At 43.0% G+C, this 18,149-nt stretch overlaps 1 protein-coding gene across 1 annotated transcript in view; it reads right to left on the bottom strand.

Annotated features, from left to right (window-relative positions):
- LOC115128595 (adenylate cyclase type 2-like) overlaps positions 1–18,149 on the bottom strand; it is an 82,881-nt gene that overhangs the window by 16,366 nt on the left and 48,366 nt on the right. The window contains exons 16-19 of the mRNA XM_065017829.1: positions 11,761–11,898; positions 11,450–11,566; positions 1,675–1,859; positions 838–922 (exon numbers count right to left, since the gene is read on the bottom strand). Coding sequence (XP_064873901.1) covers positions 838–922; positions 1,675–1,859; positions 11,450–11,566; positions 11,761–11,898 — 525 coding nt within the window. The remainder of the gene's footprint in view (positions 1–837; positions 923–1,674; positions 1,860–11,449; positions 11,567–11,760; positions 11,899–18,149) is intronic.

Genomic DNA, 18,149 nt, shown 5'->3' with positions numbered 1-18,149 from the left:
TCCTACCGATGCTTGACTTCGGCGATGTCATTTACAAAATAGCCTCCAACACTGTACTCAGCAAATTGGACACAGTCTATCAGAGTGCCATCCGTTTTGTCACCAAAGCCCCATATACTACCCACCACTGTGACGTGTATGCTCTCGTTGGCTGGCCCTCGCTTTATATTCGTAGCCAAACCCACTGGCTCCAGATCATCTCTAAGTCTTTGCTAGGTAACGCCCCTCCTTATCTCAGCTCACTGGTCACCATAGCAGCATCCACTCATAGCGCGCGCTCCAGAAGGTATATCTCATTGGTCACCCCCAAAGCCAATTCTTCTTTTGGCCGCCTTTCCTTCCAGTTCTCTGCTGCCAATGACTGGAACGAATTGCAAAAATCACTGAAGCTGGAGACTTTAAGCACCAGCTGTCAGAGCAGCTCACTGATCACTGCACCTGTACATAGCCCATCCAACTACCTCATCCCCATACTGTTTGTTTTTGCTCCTTTGCATCCCAGTATCTCTACTTGCACATTCATCTTCTGCACATCTATCACTCCAGTGTTTAATTGCTAAATTGTAATTATTTCACTATGGCCTATTTATTGCCTTACCTCCCTTCTCTTACCTCATTTACACACACTGTGTATAGACTTTTCTATTGTGTTATTGACTGTATGTTTGTTTATCCCATGTGTAACTCTGTGTTGTTGTTTGTGTCGCACTGCTTTGCTTTATCTTGGCCAGGTCGCAGTTGTAAATGAGAACTTGTTCTCAACTGGCCTACCTGGTTAAATAAAGGTGAAATCAAATGTTTAAAAAATAGCTATAACAGGTTTAACAGGTACTGTACCTGTCGTGCTAACACCAGTAGAGTGATGAAGAAGATGAAGAGAGAAACAGAACCCATCGTCTTCAGATCCTTTAGAATGCCTGGCCTGAGGAGAGAGGGATGAGAGAGAAAAACAGAATAAAAACAGAATAAAAACAAAACAATTAAAGTCTTTCACCACCATAAAGTGCAACTTACAATCAATGTAATAACTTGATCGATCTAAGGAGTGAATCCCCTATGAATCCTCTCTCTCTCTCTCTCTCTCTCTCTCTCTCTCTCTCTCTCTCTCTCTCTCTCTCTCTCTCTCTCTCTCTCTCTCTCTCTCTCTCTCTCTCTCTCTCTCTCTCTCTCTCTCTCTCTCTCTCTCTCTCTCTCATTCATATCAGCAAAATAAATTCCACTCTATGAAGACAAAAACACAATATCATAGAACCTGTCAGTCATGATCCGAACAACAATTACCCCGGCAACCAAGTTCTGTTCCATAGCGACAACTTTTGATTGACAGTTGAAAGGAATATCGCTTTGACAGACATTCCCTAATGACTTTGTCTGTGGCTCTGAATCCTGGCCTATTATTGCACAAATCACAGTAAGGGAAGAAACAGTGTTAACAGTGTGTGTGTGGGTGGGTGGGTTGGTTGGTTTCTGTGTGCTTGTGTGTGCATGTGTGTGTGCCTCAACCCTACACACACATGCACAGTCATTCCCTGAAGGCTGTATGTCTATGGCTTCTACCCTATATATTACATCAGGGCCGAAGGAAAGGAGCATTGTGTTAATAACAGGGTTTTCATAAAAGGAAAGCTGTCTCTCTAGCCTGTTCAGTGTGTGTGCATGTGTTTGTGTGTGTACCTGTCCAGTGTCTGTGTGCTATAGAGTGCAGTACTATATCCGTCCAGCAGGTGTGCGTGTGTCTGGAGGATGATGATGTTGTAGGTCACCACGGCAACTAGCATGACAACCATCTTCAGCTCGTAGTTGATCCTCAGGAACACAGAACATGACACCAGACCCAGGATACAACAGTAGATAAAATACTACATTGAGAGATACAGAGGGGTGGAGAGAGAGAGCATGAGAGAGAGTAGAGAAAATGAGAGAAGGAGGGTGGAGAAGGAGGGTGGGAGTGAGAGAGAGAGAGAGAAAAGGGGGAGAAGGGAGAAAGAAAGAGAGAGAGAGAGGAGGTGGGAGAGAGTGGATGGGAGAGAGAAGAGAGGGAGAAAGAGGAAGGGAAAGAAGGGATGAGAAGTCAATAAAATATTTTATATCTAATCTTTTGAGATATCAGTGCCTTCAGAAAGTATTCACACCCCTTGACTTTTTCCACATTTTGTTGTGTTATAACCTGAATTTAAAATTGATTACATGTAGACTTTGTCACTGGCCCTACACACAATACCCCATAATGTCAATGTGGAATTATGATTTTAGAAATTCTTACAAATTAATTAATAATGAAAAGCTGAAATGTCTTGAGTAATAAATATTCAACCTCTTTGTGATGGCAAGCCTAAATAAGTTCAGGAGTAAAAATGTGTTCAATAAATCACACAATAAGTTGCATTCATTCACTCCGTGTGCAATACTAGTGTTTAACATGATTTTTGAATGACTACATCATCTCTGTACCCCACACAATAATCTGTAAGTTCCCTCAGTCGAGTAGTGAATTTCAAACACAGATTCCACCACAAAGACCAGGGAGGTTTTCCAATGCTTTGCCAAGAAGGGCACCTACTGGTAGATGGGTCAAATAAAAAGCAGACATTAAATATCCCTTATAGCATAGTGAAGTTATTAATTACACTTTGAATGGTGTATCAATACACCCAATCACTACAAAGATACAGGTGTCCTTCCTAAATCAGTTGCCGGAGAGGAAGGAAACCGCTCAGGGATTTCACCATGAGGCCAATGGTGACTTTAAAACAGTTACAGAGTTTAATGGCTGTGATAGGAGAAAGCGGAGGATGGATCAACAACATTGTAGTTACTCCACAATACTAACCTAAATGACAGAGTGAAAAGAAGGAAGCCTGTACAGAATACAAATATTCCAAAACATGCACAAGGCACTAATGTAAAATTGCAAAAAATGTGACTAAGAAATGTACTTTATGCCCTGAATACAAAGCATCATGTTTGGGGCAAATCCAACAGAACACATCACTGAGTACCACTCTTCATATTTTCAAGCATGGTGGTTGCATCATGTTATGGGTATGCTTGTCATCAGCAAGGACCAGGGAGTTAAAATAAATGGAATGGAGCTAAACACAGGCAAAATCCTAGAGGAAAACCTTGTTCAGTCTGCTTTCCAGCAGACACTGAGAGACAAATTCACCTTTCAGCAGGATAATAACCTAAAACAAGGCCAAACATACACTGGAGTATATTACCAAGCCAACATTGAATATTCATGAGTGGACTAGTTACAGTTTTGACTTAAATCCGCTTGGAAATCTATGGCAAGACTTGAAAATGGCTGTCTTGCAATTATCAACAACCAACTTGACAGAGCTTGAAGAACTTTCAAAAATAATAACGTGTAATTATTGTACAATCCAGGTGTGCAAAGCTCTTAGAGACTTACTCAGAAAGACGCACAGCTGTAATCGCTGCCAAAGATAATTCAAACATGTATTGACTCAGGGGTGTGGATACTTATGTAAATGAGAAATTTCTGTATTTCATTTTAAATAAATGTGCACTTTGTCATTATAGGTTATTTGTTGGAGATAGGTGAGAAAAACATGTATATCTCATCCATTTTTAATTCAGGCTGTAACACAACAAAATGTGAAATAAATCAAGGGATATGAAATCTTTCTGAAAGCTCTAGACAGATGGAGAGAGTCAAACAATAGACTAGACTCTACTTTATGAGTCTACATTAGCAAGCCATAACAACAGTTCCTCTCAAAAATGTCCAGTCAACATTTCCCCCCCAAAACTATAATGGACATCATATATCCTGGCCTATAAAAAATGGAATATGGCTCTTTAGCGAGTATCACTTATTATTATGGTCCATTAAGGGAGAGCTGGGCCAACACAGGGCAATGGATCAAAACAAGTTACTGAACTAGAGGAAGGAGGGTAGGGAGCGAAGGAAGGAAGGAAGGAAGGAAGGAAGGAAGGAAGGAAGGAAGGAAGGAAGGAAGGAAGGAAGGAAGGAAGGAAGGAAGGAAGGAAGGAAGGAAGGAAGGAAGGAAGGAAGGAAGGAAGAAAGAAAGAAAGAAAGAAAGAAAGAAAGAAAGAAAGAAAGAAAGAAAGAAAGAAAGAAAGGAAGGAAGGAAGGAAGGAAGGAAGGAAGGAAGGAAGGAAGGAAGGAAGGAAGGAAGGAAGGAAGGAAAGAAGGAAGGAAGGAAGGAAGGAAGGAAGGAAGGAAGGAAGGAAGGAAGGAAGGAAGGAAGGAAGGAAGGAAGGAAGGAAGGAAGGAAGAGTGAAGTATATAGTATAACTGAATATGTGGAGAGCAGTGAATCAGGTCTAGCTATTACTGGCTGAAGAGGGTAAACACCATTCATTTAGAAGATATGAGAAATGGGTCCGGGCTATTAGCAAAGAGAGGTGTCTCTATTAGCAAAGAGAAGTGAAAAAAAGAGAGAGAAAATTAAGGAATAATACTGATGCAGAAAATAGAGGGAATTGGCTCCCAGTCAAGACTAATGGTGAAGGGAGATGTGTGAATGAAAGCCTGAACTAGAAGTAGGGGCCACATTAAATCAGATTGCGGGCTGTGAATGGCCACAGGGGCACATGCATCAGTGGTGAAAAGTGGATAACCACAATTATTCAAAAGAAATGGGTCCAGTGTATAAAGAAAAACTATTTATAAAATAGGGGAATGAGATTGAGGTGTTGGACACTATGGAGGAGGGTCATGATGTGTAAGATATTATTGTTAACTATTAGATAAAGTTGTACACAGAAGGTAAAAAAATAAAAATGAAAACTGTATGAAAATGGACTGGGTCTGATCATTAATTATTTCAGTTCACATGAGTTCCATGAGGTGTAAAACATCAGTAATGAGCTTGTCAAGCCCTATTCAGCAAGGCTCTTCTCTAGTGCTGATAAACACTAAATCAATACTAAATCTCAGGAGGACAGAGTTTTTGTTTCCTACAGACAGAGATGATCTTGCCACAGACGTAGCTAGGAGTGAGTGATTATGTAGGTGTGTGTGAAGTGTGTGAAGCAATGCGGGAAGACTAGGGCTGTCGCACAAGTCATTCAAATGCAATTGAGGGAAAAACAGTTGCGACACCACACCAGATGCGAGCCAGTTTCCCATGAACTTGAACTACTTTTGACTATTAAGATGAAGGAGAGGAGACACGGAGAGGAAGCCACTTTATACTATTGAGATACTATCCAAGTAAAAAAAAACAAGGCCACTTCTAGAGCCCTCTCAGTGTCACCACGACACATTGACAGCAGCACAGTGTCTCTCAGTTCTCTGTCAGCTGTTGTAATCCTGCTGTGAAAACACACCGAGTAGATCAACAGTCTACAGTACACAGTCACACACAAACGGATTGATTGTGATTGGTGTAACGTTTATGATAGACAATGTAAACAAACATTACTTTTGTGGCCCTGGTTAAAGAAATATGAGTGTTGACTTAAAATGGTTTACAAAGGAAGGACTTTTCTACTATGAACTAATAAAAACAGAACGCTAGTGACGAACACTAACTTAATGAAATCCAATATTGGAAACATGGAATAATCCCCAAAATTCAGACTCTTCCTGAAAGGAAAGCACATTTTTCACCTGAAGTATTATAAATATTTGAAACCCAGGTATGACCCAGAGTAGATGTTAGTAGCGTAGCCAGACATTAGTTGTGTGAAAAAAGTAACAATATATACAGTACCAGTCAAAAGTTAGGACACACCTACTCATTCAAGGGTTTTTCTTTATTTGTACTATTTTCTGCATTAAAAAATAATAGTGAAGACATCAAAACCATGAAATAACACAAATTGAATCATATAGTAACCAAAAAGTGTTACACAAATTAGATTATTCAAAGTAGCCACCCCTTGCCTTTGATGACAACTTTGCACACTCTTGGCATTCTCTCAACCAGCTTCATGAGGAATGCTTTTCCAATAGTCTTGAAGGAGTTCCCACATATGCTGAGCACTTACTGTCTGCTTTTTCTTCACTCCGCAGACCCAAACCATCTCAATTTGGTTGAGGTCGGTTGATTGTGGAGGCCAGGTCATCTGACGCAGCACTCCATCACTCTCCTTCTTGGTCACGTAGCCCTTACACAGTGTGTTTTGGGTCATTGTCCTGTTGAAAAACAAATGATAGTCCCACGAAGCGTAAACCAGATGGGATGGCGTATCGCTGCAGAATGCTGTGGTAGCCATGCTGGTTAAGTGGGTCATGAATTCTAAATAAATCACGAACAGTGTCACCAGCAAAGCACCCCAACACCATCACACCTCCTCCATGCTTCACGGTGGGAACCACACATGCAGAGATCATCTGTTCACCTCCTCTGCGTCTCCCAAAGACACGGCGGTTGGAACCAAAAATCTCATCAGACCAAAGGACAGATTTCCACCGGTCTTATGTCCATTGCTCGTATTTCTTGGCCCAAGCAAGTCTCTTCTTATTATTGGTGTCCTTTAGTAGTGGTTTCTTTGCAGAAATCTGACCATGGCCTGATTCACGCAGTCTCCTCTGAACAATTGATGTTGAGATGTGTCTGTTACTTGAACTCTTTGAAGCATGTATTTGGTCTGCAATCGGAGGTGCAGTTAACTCTAATGAACTTATCCTCTGCAGCAGAAGTAACTCTGGGTCTTCCTTTCCTGTGGCGTTCCTCATGAGAGCCAGTTTCATCATAGCCCTTGATGGTTTTTCCAAGTTCTTGAAATGTTCAGTATTAACTGACCTTCATGTCTTAAAGTAATGTATGTTTCTCTTTGCTTATTTGAGCTCTTCTTGCCACAATATGGACTTCGTATTTTACCAAATAAGGCTATCTTCTGTATACCACCCCTACTTTGTCACAACCCAATTGATTGGCTCAAACGGATTAAGCTGTCATCAAGGCAAAGGGTGGCTACTTTGAAGAATCTAAAATCTAAAATATATTTGGATTGTTTAACACTTTTTTGGTTACTAGATGATTCCATACGTGTTATTTCAAGAAAAACACTGGAATGAATAGGTGTGTCCAAACTTTTGACTGGTACTGTATTTTTTAGGAGAGGAAACAGCTAATCTCATGCTATTCTACACATTTTGCCATGAGACAGAGAAAACGATGCTGTTTTATAGCCAATCTCATGCTACTCTACACATTTTGCCATGAGACAGAGAAAATGATGCTGTTTTATAGCCAATCTTATGCTATTCTACACATTTTGCCATGAGACTGAGAGAAAATGATGCTGTTTTATAGCCAATCTCATGCTATTCTACACATTTTGCCATGAGGCAGAGCGAACATATTGCATTTTTAAGCTAATTAAAGTTCAAATATACTGTAGGTGTGTTTACTGTGATAAAGGCACTGGATTATGAGCTGTCTTGTTTGCTAAATGAACAAATGAAGTAGTCAGTGGCATGGTGCATATAGCCATAGAAGCACAGTGACATATCCCACTGGGCACAGACATCAATTCAAATCAAATCAAATTGTATGTGTTACATGGGCCGAATACGACAGGTGTAAACCTTACTGTGAAATGCTTACTTAAAAACACTGAACCAACAATCAGGTTCAAGAAATAAAGTTAAGAAAAGATTTACTAAATAAACTAAAGTAAAAAAGAGAAGAAAAAATAACACAATAAAATAACAATAACGAGGCTATATTCAGTACCGGTACCGAATCAATGTGCGGGGGTACAGGTTAGTCAAGGTCATTTGTAAATGTAGGTGGGGGTAAAGTGACTATGCATGAATAATAAATAGCGAATAGCAGCAGTGTAAAAACAAAGGGGGAGGGTGTCAATGTAAATTGTCCGGGTGGCTATTTAATTAATTGTTCAGCAGTCTTGTAGCTGTTAAGGAGCCTTTTGGACCTAGACTTGGCCCTCAGGTACCGCTTGCCGTGCTGTAGCAGAGGGAACAATCTATGACTAGGGTGACTGGAGTCTTTTACATTTTTTGGGGCCTTCCACTGACGCCTAGTATATTCAGTTGAAGTCGGAAGTTTACATACACATAGGTTGGAGTCATTAAAACTCATTTTTCAACCACTCCAAAAATATCTTGTTAACAAACTATTGTTTTGGCAAGTTGGTTAGGACAACTTGTGCATGACACAAGTCATTTCTCCAACAATTGTTTACAGACATATTATTTTATTAGACGCATTCTGTCTCCTAGAGATGAACGCACTTTGGTGCGAAAAGCTCAACTCAATCCCAGAACAACAGCAAAGGACCCTGTGACGATACTGGAGGAAACAGTTACAAACGTATCTATATCCACAGTAAAATGAGTCCTATATCGACATAACCTGATAGGCCGCTCAGCAAGGAAGAAGCCACTGCTCCAAAACCGCCATAAAAATGCCAGACTACGGTTTGCAACTGCACATGGGGACAAAGATTGTACTTTTTGGAGAAAGACCTCTGGTCTGATGAAACAAAAATAGAACTGTTAATGAACATCATTATGTTTGGAGGAAAAAGGGGGAGCCGAAGAACAGGATGGTAAGTTGGTGGTTGAAGATATCCCTCTAGTGGTGTGGGGGCTGTGCTTTGGCAAAGTGGGTGGGGTTATATCCTTCCTGTTTGGCCCTGTCCGGAGGTGTCATCGGATGGGGCTACAGTGTCTCCTGACCCCTCCTGTCTCAGCCTCCAGTATTTATGCTGCAGTAGTTTATGTGTCGGGGGGCTAGGGTCAGTTTGTTATATCTGGAGTACTTCTCCTGTCCTATTCGGTGTCCTGTGTGAATCTAAGTGTGCGTTCTCTAATTCTCTCCTTCTCTCTTTCTTTCTCTCTCTCGGAGGACCTGAGCCCTAGGACCATGCCCCAGGACTACCTGACATGATGACTCCTTGCCGTGTCCACCTGGCCACCTGGCCGTGCTGCTGCTCCAGTTTCAACTGTTCTGCCTTATTATTATTCGACCATGCTGGTCATTTATGAACATTTTAACATCTTGGCCATGTTCTGTTATAATCTCCACCCGGCACAGCCAGAAGAGGACTGGCCACCCCACATAGTCTGGTTCCTCTCTAGGTTTCTTCCTAGGTTTTGGCCTTTCTAGGGAGTTTTTCCTAGCCATCGTGCTTCTACACCTGCATTGCTTGCTGTTTGGGGTTTTAGGCTGGGTTTCTGTACAGCACTTTGAGATATCAGCTGATGTACGAAGGGCTATATAAATAAATTTGATTTGATTTGAACACAATCCCAACCGTGAAGCACGGGGATGGCAGCATCATGTTGTCGGGGTGCTTTGCTGCAGGAGGGACTGGTGCACTTCACAAAATAGATGGCATCATGAGGCAGGAAAATTATGTGGATATATTGAAGCAACATCTCAAGACATCCGTCAGGAAGTTAAAGCTTGCTCACAAATGGATCTTCCAAATGGACTATGACTCCAAACATACATCCAAAGTTGTTGCAAAATGGCTGAAGGACAACAAAGTCAAGGTATTGGAGTGGCCATCACAAAGCCCTGACCTCAATCCTATAGAAAATATGTAGGCAGACCTGAAAAAGCATGTGCGAGCCTACAAACCTGACTCAGTTACACCAGCTATGTCAGTAGGAATGGGCCAAAATTCACCCAACTTATTGTGGAAGCTTGTGGAAGGCTACCCGAAACGTTTGACCCAAGTTAAACAATGTAAAGGCAATGCTACCAAATACTAATTTAGTGTATGTAAACTTCTGACCCAATGGGAATGTGATGAAAGAAATAAAAGCTGAAATAAATCATTCTCTCTACTATTATTCTGACATTTCACATTCTTAAAATAAAGTGGTGATCCTAACTGACCTAAAACAGGGCATTTTTACTTGGATTAAATGTCAGGAATTGTGAAAAACTGAGTTTAAATGTATTTGGCTAAGGTGTATGTAAACTTCCGACTTCAACTGTAGGTCCTGGATGGCAAGAAGCTTGGCCCCACTGATGTACTGGGCCGTACACACTACCCTCTGTAGTGACTAAAGGTCGGATGCCGAGCAGTTGCCATACCAGGCGCTGATGCAACCGGTCAGGATTGTTAGGTTCTTATTTTTCAGAGTAAATAACCCACGGACACTAGAGAGGTTAATAACCCACGGACACCCAAAGGTTCTGTACAGCTGTAATCAGACCGCAAAACATTTTTCTCCATCACAGTTATATACATCCTACTTAAGACACTCCCTCTCTCCATCCTTAGTTTATGCCCAACAGGAACAAGGTAACCAGATAAACCCTGATTACTCCCTTAAGGGGAACTGACCTCACCCCTCACCTCCTGACCTCAACCCCTCCTTCAACAAATCCACACATATCCATCTGTCTTCCCTATATCAACACGTCACTCTCCTCTCCTCCATCAAACACATTCCAAAGCCGTCTGGCTTTCTACAGACTCTTTCTATTCAAAGCTTCTTCTCTATCATTTATTTAATATCTCAATGTTCAAAGTTTAGCCGATTCCAACAGGATGCTCCTGATGGTGCAACTTTTGGGGATCTGGGGACCCATGCCAAGGTCTGTAATAGCAACTTGTTTCAAGCAGACCCCCATAGTCCCTGTGCCCAAGAACACCAAGGTAACCTGCCTAAATTACTTTCACCCCTTAGAACTCACATCTATAGCCATGAAAGGTTTTGAAAGGCTGGTCATGGCTCACATCAACACCATCATCCCAGACAGCCTGGACCCATTCCAATTCACATACCGCCCCAACAGATCAAAATCAAGATGATGCAACCTCTATTGCACTCCATACTACCCTCACCCACCTGGACAAAAGGAATACCCATGTAAGAATGCTGTTCATTGACTACAGCGCAGCATTCAACACCATAGTCTCCTCCAAACTCATCATCAAACTCAGGACCCTGGGACTGGACACCTCCCTTTGCAACCGGATCCTGGACTTCCTGACGGGCCTCCCCCAAGCGGTGAGGGTAGACAACAACACATCCGCCACACTGAGCATCAACACGGGGGCCCCTCAGGGGTGTGTGCTTAATCCCCTCCAGTAATCCCTGTTCACCCACGACTCCAACACCATCATACATTTTCCCCCCCTTATTTTACCAGGTAAGTTGATTGAGGACACATTCTCATTTTCAGCAACAACCAAGGGAATAGTTACAGGGGAGCGCATGACTCCAACACCATCATCAAATTTGCTGACGACACAACAGTACTGGTACTCCCTGTATATAGCCATGTTATTTGTATATTTCTATAACTATGCATTGTTGGAAAAGGAGCCAAAAGTAAGCGTTTCACTGTTAGTCTACACCTGTTGTTTACGAAGCATGTGACAAATGACATTTTATTGATTTGACTGACAAGTAGAGAGCATACATTTTTTTAAACAGATTTTCCAGTTTGATTGGACTTGGGCTTGGCTTCCTTGTGGGTGGCCCACCTGTGCCTACACGGCTGGTAGATGTACTCACAGGTAAGTAGAACTTATTTCCATCCGTGAGGTAGGTGTGGCTGTGGGAGCTGAGAATGCTGTCATTGGTCAGGTTCATGGTAGGGTGTGTGGTCAAAACATCATCTTCCAGGAAGAACTGGAAAGAGGTTTTTGAAGAGAGAAAGAAGATAAGTTAGATTTTAGCCCTACTAGGCTGTATTCCAGTGTGATCTACCAGTGGAATGACATTCATTACATTGCAAGTACCATTTTGATGGCTATAACGGAAGACTCGCCTGCCAGTTTTGCCTGGCACATCCTCTACACTCACGCGCACACACACACACACACCATGTTGAACACAGCCATGACCAGTATAAGAGCGGTGGTTGTCATGGTGAGGACCAATCGGAGCCAGGGTTTGTTGGCGATGATGATGCGTGAGGAAGTAGGGAGCCAGGGGAGAGAGCACCACGATCCTTTACCTCCCTGCTGAGAGAGACAGAGAGAGAGAGGGAGGAAGGAAGGAAAGAAGGAAGGAAGGAAGGAAGGAAGGAAGGAAGGAAGGAAGGAAGGAAGGAAGGAAGGAAGGAAGGAAGGAAGGAAGGAAGGAAGGAAGGAAGGAAGGAAGGAAGGAAGGAAGGAAGGAGAGAGAGAGAGAGAGAGAGGGGACAGTGAGACAAGCAGGGGGACAGATAAAATGACAATGGGACAGGGAAAAGAGATCAGAATAGTGAGTAAAATCTTAAGTAGAGAGAAAGAGAAAGAGACCAGAGAGAGAGAGACCAGAGACAGAGAAAGAGAGAGAGACCAGAGACAGAGTTACCAGAGAAAGAGAGACCAGAGAAAGAGAGACCATAGCTATCGTTTTACAGGCTCCTGACCAACTCTGTAATTTTATGGGGCTTTTTTGTTGGCTGATCTTAATTGTACATAATGTTTCAGCCATCGTTTCCTATGACCGAAAAGAGCTTCTGGACATCAGAACAGTGACCACTAATCTCGATTTGGATGAAGATTTATACTTTACAATTACATAAATCCTATCAACGGGACGTGAAGAACTGTAATATCCTATGTTTCTCGAAGTTGTGGCTGAATAAGGACATGGATAATATGCATCGGCAAGACAGGACGGCAGCGTCGGGTAAGCTCAAGGTGGGAGGTTCTGCTCGCCGGAGTTAGAATAGCTTATGATAAGCTGTAAACCATACAATTGACCAAAATAGTTTTCATCTATATTTTTCGTAGCTCTCTATTTACCACCACAAACTGATGCTGTCAATAAGACCACACTCAATGAGCTGTATAGGGAATAGGCAAACAAGAAAATACTTATCCAGAGGCAGCGCTCCTAGTGGTCGGTGATATTAATGCAGTAAAACAGAAATCTATTTTACCTCATTTCTACCAGCATGTCACCTGTGCAACTAAAGGCAAAAAACTCTAGATCATCTTTATTCCACATACAAAGCTCTCCCTCGCCCTCCATTTGGCAAATATGACCATAAAATGCTCGACATGGTCAATCCGATGTCTGCAGTGGCCACACAGCCTTTACTACAATATGACTTCTGCAGAAGTCAGGGCATTCATACTTCTTGTGCTTCGCGTAGCAGAGCAGACCTGTTGTGAAGGAAGTTGTCAAGGAGGTGAGTTCGAACACCACCAACCGTCAACCAAACATGTCAATGCAGAGCTATACGGAGCACACGGCGCTGCGTCACACCCTCAATACGGAGCCTCCGACCACATTTTTGGATCAAGCATAAATTGCCTTTAACTCTATCCTCATGATTCCCGCTTACAAGCAAAAACTCAAACAGTACCAGTGACGCGCTGAATACGGAGGTGGTACGATGAAGTGGATGCTGAGCTACAGGACTGTTTTGCTCGCACAGACTGGAATGTGTTCTGTGATTCATCCGATGACATTGAGAAGTTTACCACATCAGTCACCAGCTTCATTAATAAGTGCATTGATGATGTCGTCCCCATAGTGACGGTATGTACATATCCCAACCAGAAGCCATGGATTACAGGCAACATCTTGGCCTGAGCTAAAGGCTAGAGCTGCCCCTTTCAAGGAGCAGGACACTTATCTGGATGCTTCTGAGAAATCCCGCTACACCCTCCAATGAAACTACTACTACGCCGGCTCTGAGAATGTGGCAGGGCTTACAAACTATCATTGAAGCTGATTAGGTTCTCTGTAGCCCGTTGTACGACCTGTAGCCCTTTCCTGCAGTCAATTACCAAAAGTGCCCTCTTTGGCCTCATGGGTGGAATGTTCATATTTTTTTAATTATGAAAATCCTGTGTTTCTATGTCAAACACTTTTGTTATATTTCAGTCTTATGTGATGAATATAAAGTGTAATATTGGAATGCAACCTCAAAATGTTATGCATTTCAACTGTATATCAGACATGGCACAGGTGTCTTCCTTTTTGAGTTAGGGAAATCAAGTACTTTTGTTTCAAAGTAGATTTGTTTAAGCCCTCTCCTACCTGGACAAGAGGAACACCTAGGTGAGAATGCTGTTCATTGACTACAGCTCAGCGTTAAACACCATAGTGCCCTCCAAGCTCATCACTAAGCTAAGGACCCTGGGACTGAACACTTCCCTCTGCAACTGGATCCTGGACTTCCACACGCCCCCCCCCCCCCAGGTGGTAAGGGTAGGCAACAGCACACCTGCCATGCTGACCCTCAACCCAGGGGCCCCTCAGGGGTGAGTGCTTAGTACCCTCCTGTACTCCCTATTCACCCACGATTCCAACACCATCATACATTTTTACCCCCTTATTTTACCAGGTAAGTTGACTGAGGACACATTCTCATTTTCAGCAACAACCTGGGGAATAGTTACAGGGGAGCGGGAGGGGATGAATGAGCCAATTGGAAGCTGGGGATGACTAGGTTGCCATGATGGTATGAGGGCCAGATTGGGAATGTAGCCAGGACACCACGGTTAACACCCCTACTCTTACGATACGTGCCATGGGATCTTTAGTGTCCACAGAGAGTCAGGACACCCGTTTAACGTCCCATCCGAAAGACAGCACCTTACGCCTGGGACATTTATTTTTTTTGAAGAGAGGAAGAAGGGCCTCCTACTGGCCCTCCAACACCACTTCCAGCAGCAGCTGGTATCCCATCCAGGGACCGACAAGGACCAACCCAGCTTAGCTTCAGAGGAAAGCCAGGATTGGGATGAAGGGTGATATGCTGCTGATGACAGAAAGGTGGTAGGCCTGATCACCAATGACGATGAGACCTGGTAGTGTGGTGTCAGGACAACTACCTCTCCCTCTCCCTCAACGTCAGCAAGACAAAGGAGCTGATCGTGGACTACAGGAAACGGAGGGCTGAGCACGCCCCCCTTCACATCAACGGGGCTGTAGTGGAGCGGGTCGAAAGCTTCAAGTTCATCTGTGTCTACATCTCTAAGGATCTATCATGGTCCACACACATCAACACAGTCGTGAAGAGTCAACTCTTTTCTCTGTATATATCAATGATGTCACTCTTGCTGCGGGTGATTCCCTGATCCACCTCTACGCAGACGACACCTTTCTGTATACATCTGGCCCGTGCTTTGGAGACTGTGTTAACAAACTTTCAGACGAGCTTCAATGCCATACAACACTCCTTCCGTGGCCTCCAACTGCTCTTAAATGCTAGAAAAACTAATTGCATGCTCTTCAACCGATCGCTGCCTGCACCCGCCCGCCCAACTAGCATCACTACTCTGGACGGTTCTGACTTAGAATATGTGGACAACTATAAATACCTAGGTGTCTGGCTAGACTGTAAACTCTCTTTCCAGACACATATTAATTAAGCACCTCCAATCAAAAATGAAATCTAGAATCGGCTTCCTATTCGCAACAAAGCATCCTTCACTCATGCTGCCAAACATACCCTCGTAAAACTGACTATCCTACCGATCCTTGACTTCGGCAAATGTCAATTTGTTAAGGGAATTTTTTATCAATGATGACTAATTATGTATATTTCAATCAGGACTGACTAGTCCAAATGCTATTATGTACTGTACATATATGAATTTTCTCTCTTGCTCCCATTCCCAATTGTATGTAATATAGTCAGGAGTTTAGTAACAATGACGGTCTGTTCCTTTGTACAAATGAATGAACTATCTCCAGATGGCAGGGACGGACTATCTCCAGACTGTCTAGAATGCTGATTTACAATGACTGACCTTGGCTTCAGGCGAGGAGGGAAGGCTCGAGAACTATATGGCCTCTCTACTAGTGTCATGAAGAGATAGAACATTTAGAAAACGCTGACGTCATTTTTAGTTTATAACCTGTGGAAAAATGTGTATGTACCAGTACTCTCTTGAATTAAACGCTGTTACCTGACTTTTAAGACCGGGGCTCTGTCCATTCTTATAAAAATATAGGGTCTTTACAAGCCCTTCAAATGCATTGACAGAGTGATGAATTCTGATTGGGAAATAATACAGAGGAATTTAGAATTCCTTCAACACAATTACAAAATAGCCTTCAACACTCTACTCAGCAAATTGGATGCAGTCTATCACAGTGCCATCCGTTTTGTCACCAAAGTCCCATATACTACCCACCACTGTGACCTGTTGGCTGGTCCTCGCTACATATTCGTCACCAAAACCACTGGCTCCAGATCATCTATACGTCTTTGCTAGGTAAAGCCCCGCCTTATCTCAGCTCACTGGTCACCATAGCAACACCCACCTGTAGCACGTGCTTCAGCAGGTATATTTCACTGGTCATCCCCAAAGCCAACACCTCTTTTGGCCGCCTTTCCTCCCAGTTCTCTGCTGCCAATGACGGGAACGAATTGCAAAAATCACTGAAGTTGGAGACTTATACATCCCTCACTAACTTAAAGCATCAGCTGTCAGAGCAGTTTACCGATCGCTGCAGCTGTACACAGCCCATCTGTAAATAGCCCATCTAGCCAATCAACTACCTACCTCATCCCATATTTGTTTTGTTTTTCTGCTCTTTTGCACACCAGTATTTCTACTTGCACATTCTCATCTGCACATCTATCACCCCAGTGTTAATTGCTAAATTGTAATTAATTCGCCACTATGGACTATTTATTGCCTTACCTCGTTACTTCATTTGCACACACTGTATATAGACTTTTCTATTGTGTTATTGACTGTATGTTTGTTTATCCCATGTGTAACTCTGTGTTGTTGTTTTTGTCGCACTGCTTTGCTTTATCTTGGCCAGGTCGCAGTTGTAAATGAGAACTTGTTCTCAACTGGCCTCCCTGGTTAAATAAAGGTGAAATCAGAACATTTAAAAAGAGGGCACGACAACGCCTCTTCCCACTCAGGAGGCTGAAAAGATTTGTCATGGGCCCTCAGATCCTCCAAAAGTTCTATAGCTGCACCATTGAGAGCATCTTGACTGGCTGCATCACCACTTGGTATGGAAACTGCTTGGCATCCGACCGCAAGGCGATACAGAAGGTAGTGTGTACGGCCCAGTACATCACTGGGTCAAGCTTCATGCCATCCAGGACTTCTATACAAGGCGGTGTCAGAGAAAGGCCCTAAAAATTGCCAAAGTCTCCAGCCACCTAGGTTATAGACTGTTCTCTCTGCTACCGCACGGCAAGTGGTACTGTCTGGAACCAACAGGACCCTGAACAGCTTCTACCCCCAAGCCATAAGACTGGTGAATAATTAACTCTGTAACTATCTGCATTGACCCTTTTGCACTAACTTTGACTCATCACATACGCTGTTTAGTAACTGTCACTTTATTCCTAGTTACATGTCATACTTCATACTCCTGCACATGGACTCGGTACTGGTAACCCATGTTATTTCTCTCTGCATTGTTGGGAAGAGAGTGTAAGTAAGCGTGTCACTGTTAATCATAAGAATTTGCAATTCAAATATTGAAAACAGTTTGGTTTGTTTGCAGTCTTGAGCACTATACTATCCCATGTCCTCCCATCTGTCTTTTGTTCTGTCTTTCTGTCTATACTGTGTTTACTACCAATCACAGGATTTGGGTTGGCTCAGATAGAGTACAAAGAGACACTCTGAGACATCACAAATGGTTTAAGGACAAATCTCCATGCAGGGACCAGGGCCAGACAGACTGTTGTTGTATAATAATGTGTTTCACCAAATAATGAGTCCCAGACTACAGTCTTTCAGGCTTCATCTCTCCTCCACTGTCTGGTCTCAGGTTAAAGCCTTCAGAGAGGATGAGAAAAGTGTTTATGGGTTCTTTGTTATATGTTTACTTTCTAGTCTTTCTTATCTTCATCTCATCTCACCCTGCTGCTGCAAGGACACAGCTAATGCAGGAGTGTGTGTGTCTTGTCGTTTAAAACCCCATGTTCCAGGCTGAATACAGCCTGTCTTTGAAGCAAACACGCACGCACGCACGCACGCACGCACGCACGCACGCACGCACGCACGCACGCACGCGCACACACACACACACACACACTGTTCTCCAGTGCTGGTGTGACAGACAAAGCTGTTGCAATCTGAGAATCCATATGCTGATAAATTAATGATACGGTGTGACTGCAATACCATGCAGCTTTAATCAAATATACACTGTAAGCCTTCTCCATAGTTTGTCTCTCTCTCTCCCTTCTCTATCTTCCTGTCTCTTTCTCTCTGGGTGCGAGGAGGTTACTATGGTGTTTTTAATCAAATGAAGATGGCTCATTAAATGAAGACAGAAAGTC

Source organism: Oncorhynchus nerka, linkage group LG4, assembly GCF_034236695.1.
Source record: "Oncorhynchus nerka isolate Pitt River linkage group LG4, Oner_Uvic_2.0, whole genome shotgun sequence".
NCBI lineage: Eukaryota > Metazoa > Chordata > Actinopteri > Salmoniformes > Salmonidae > Oncorhynchus > Oncorhynchus nerka.
The sequence above is the reverse complement of the archived record's forward strand: the minus strand, read 5'-3'. Positions and strand labels throughout refer to the sequence as shown.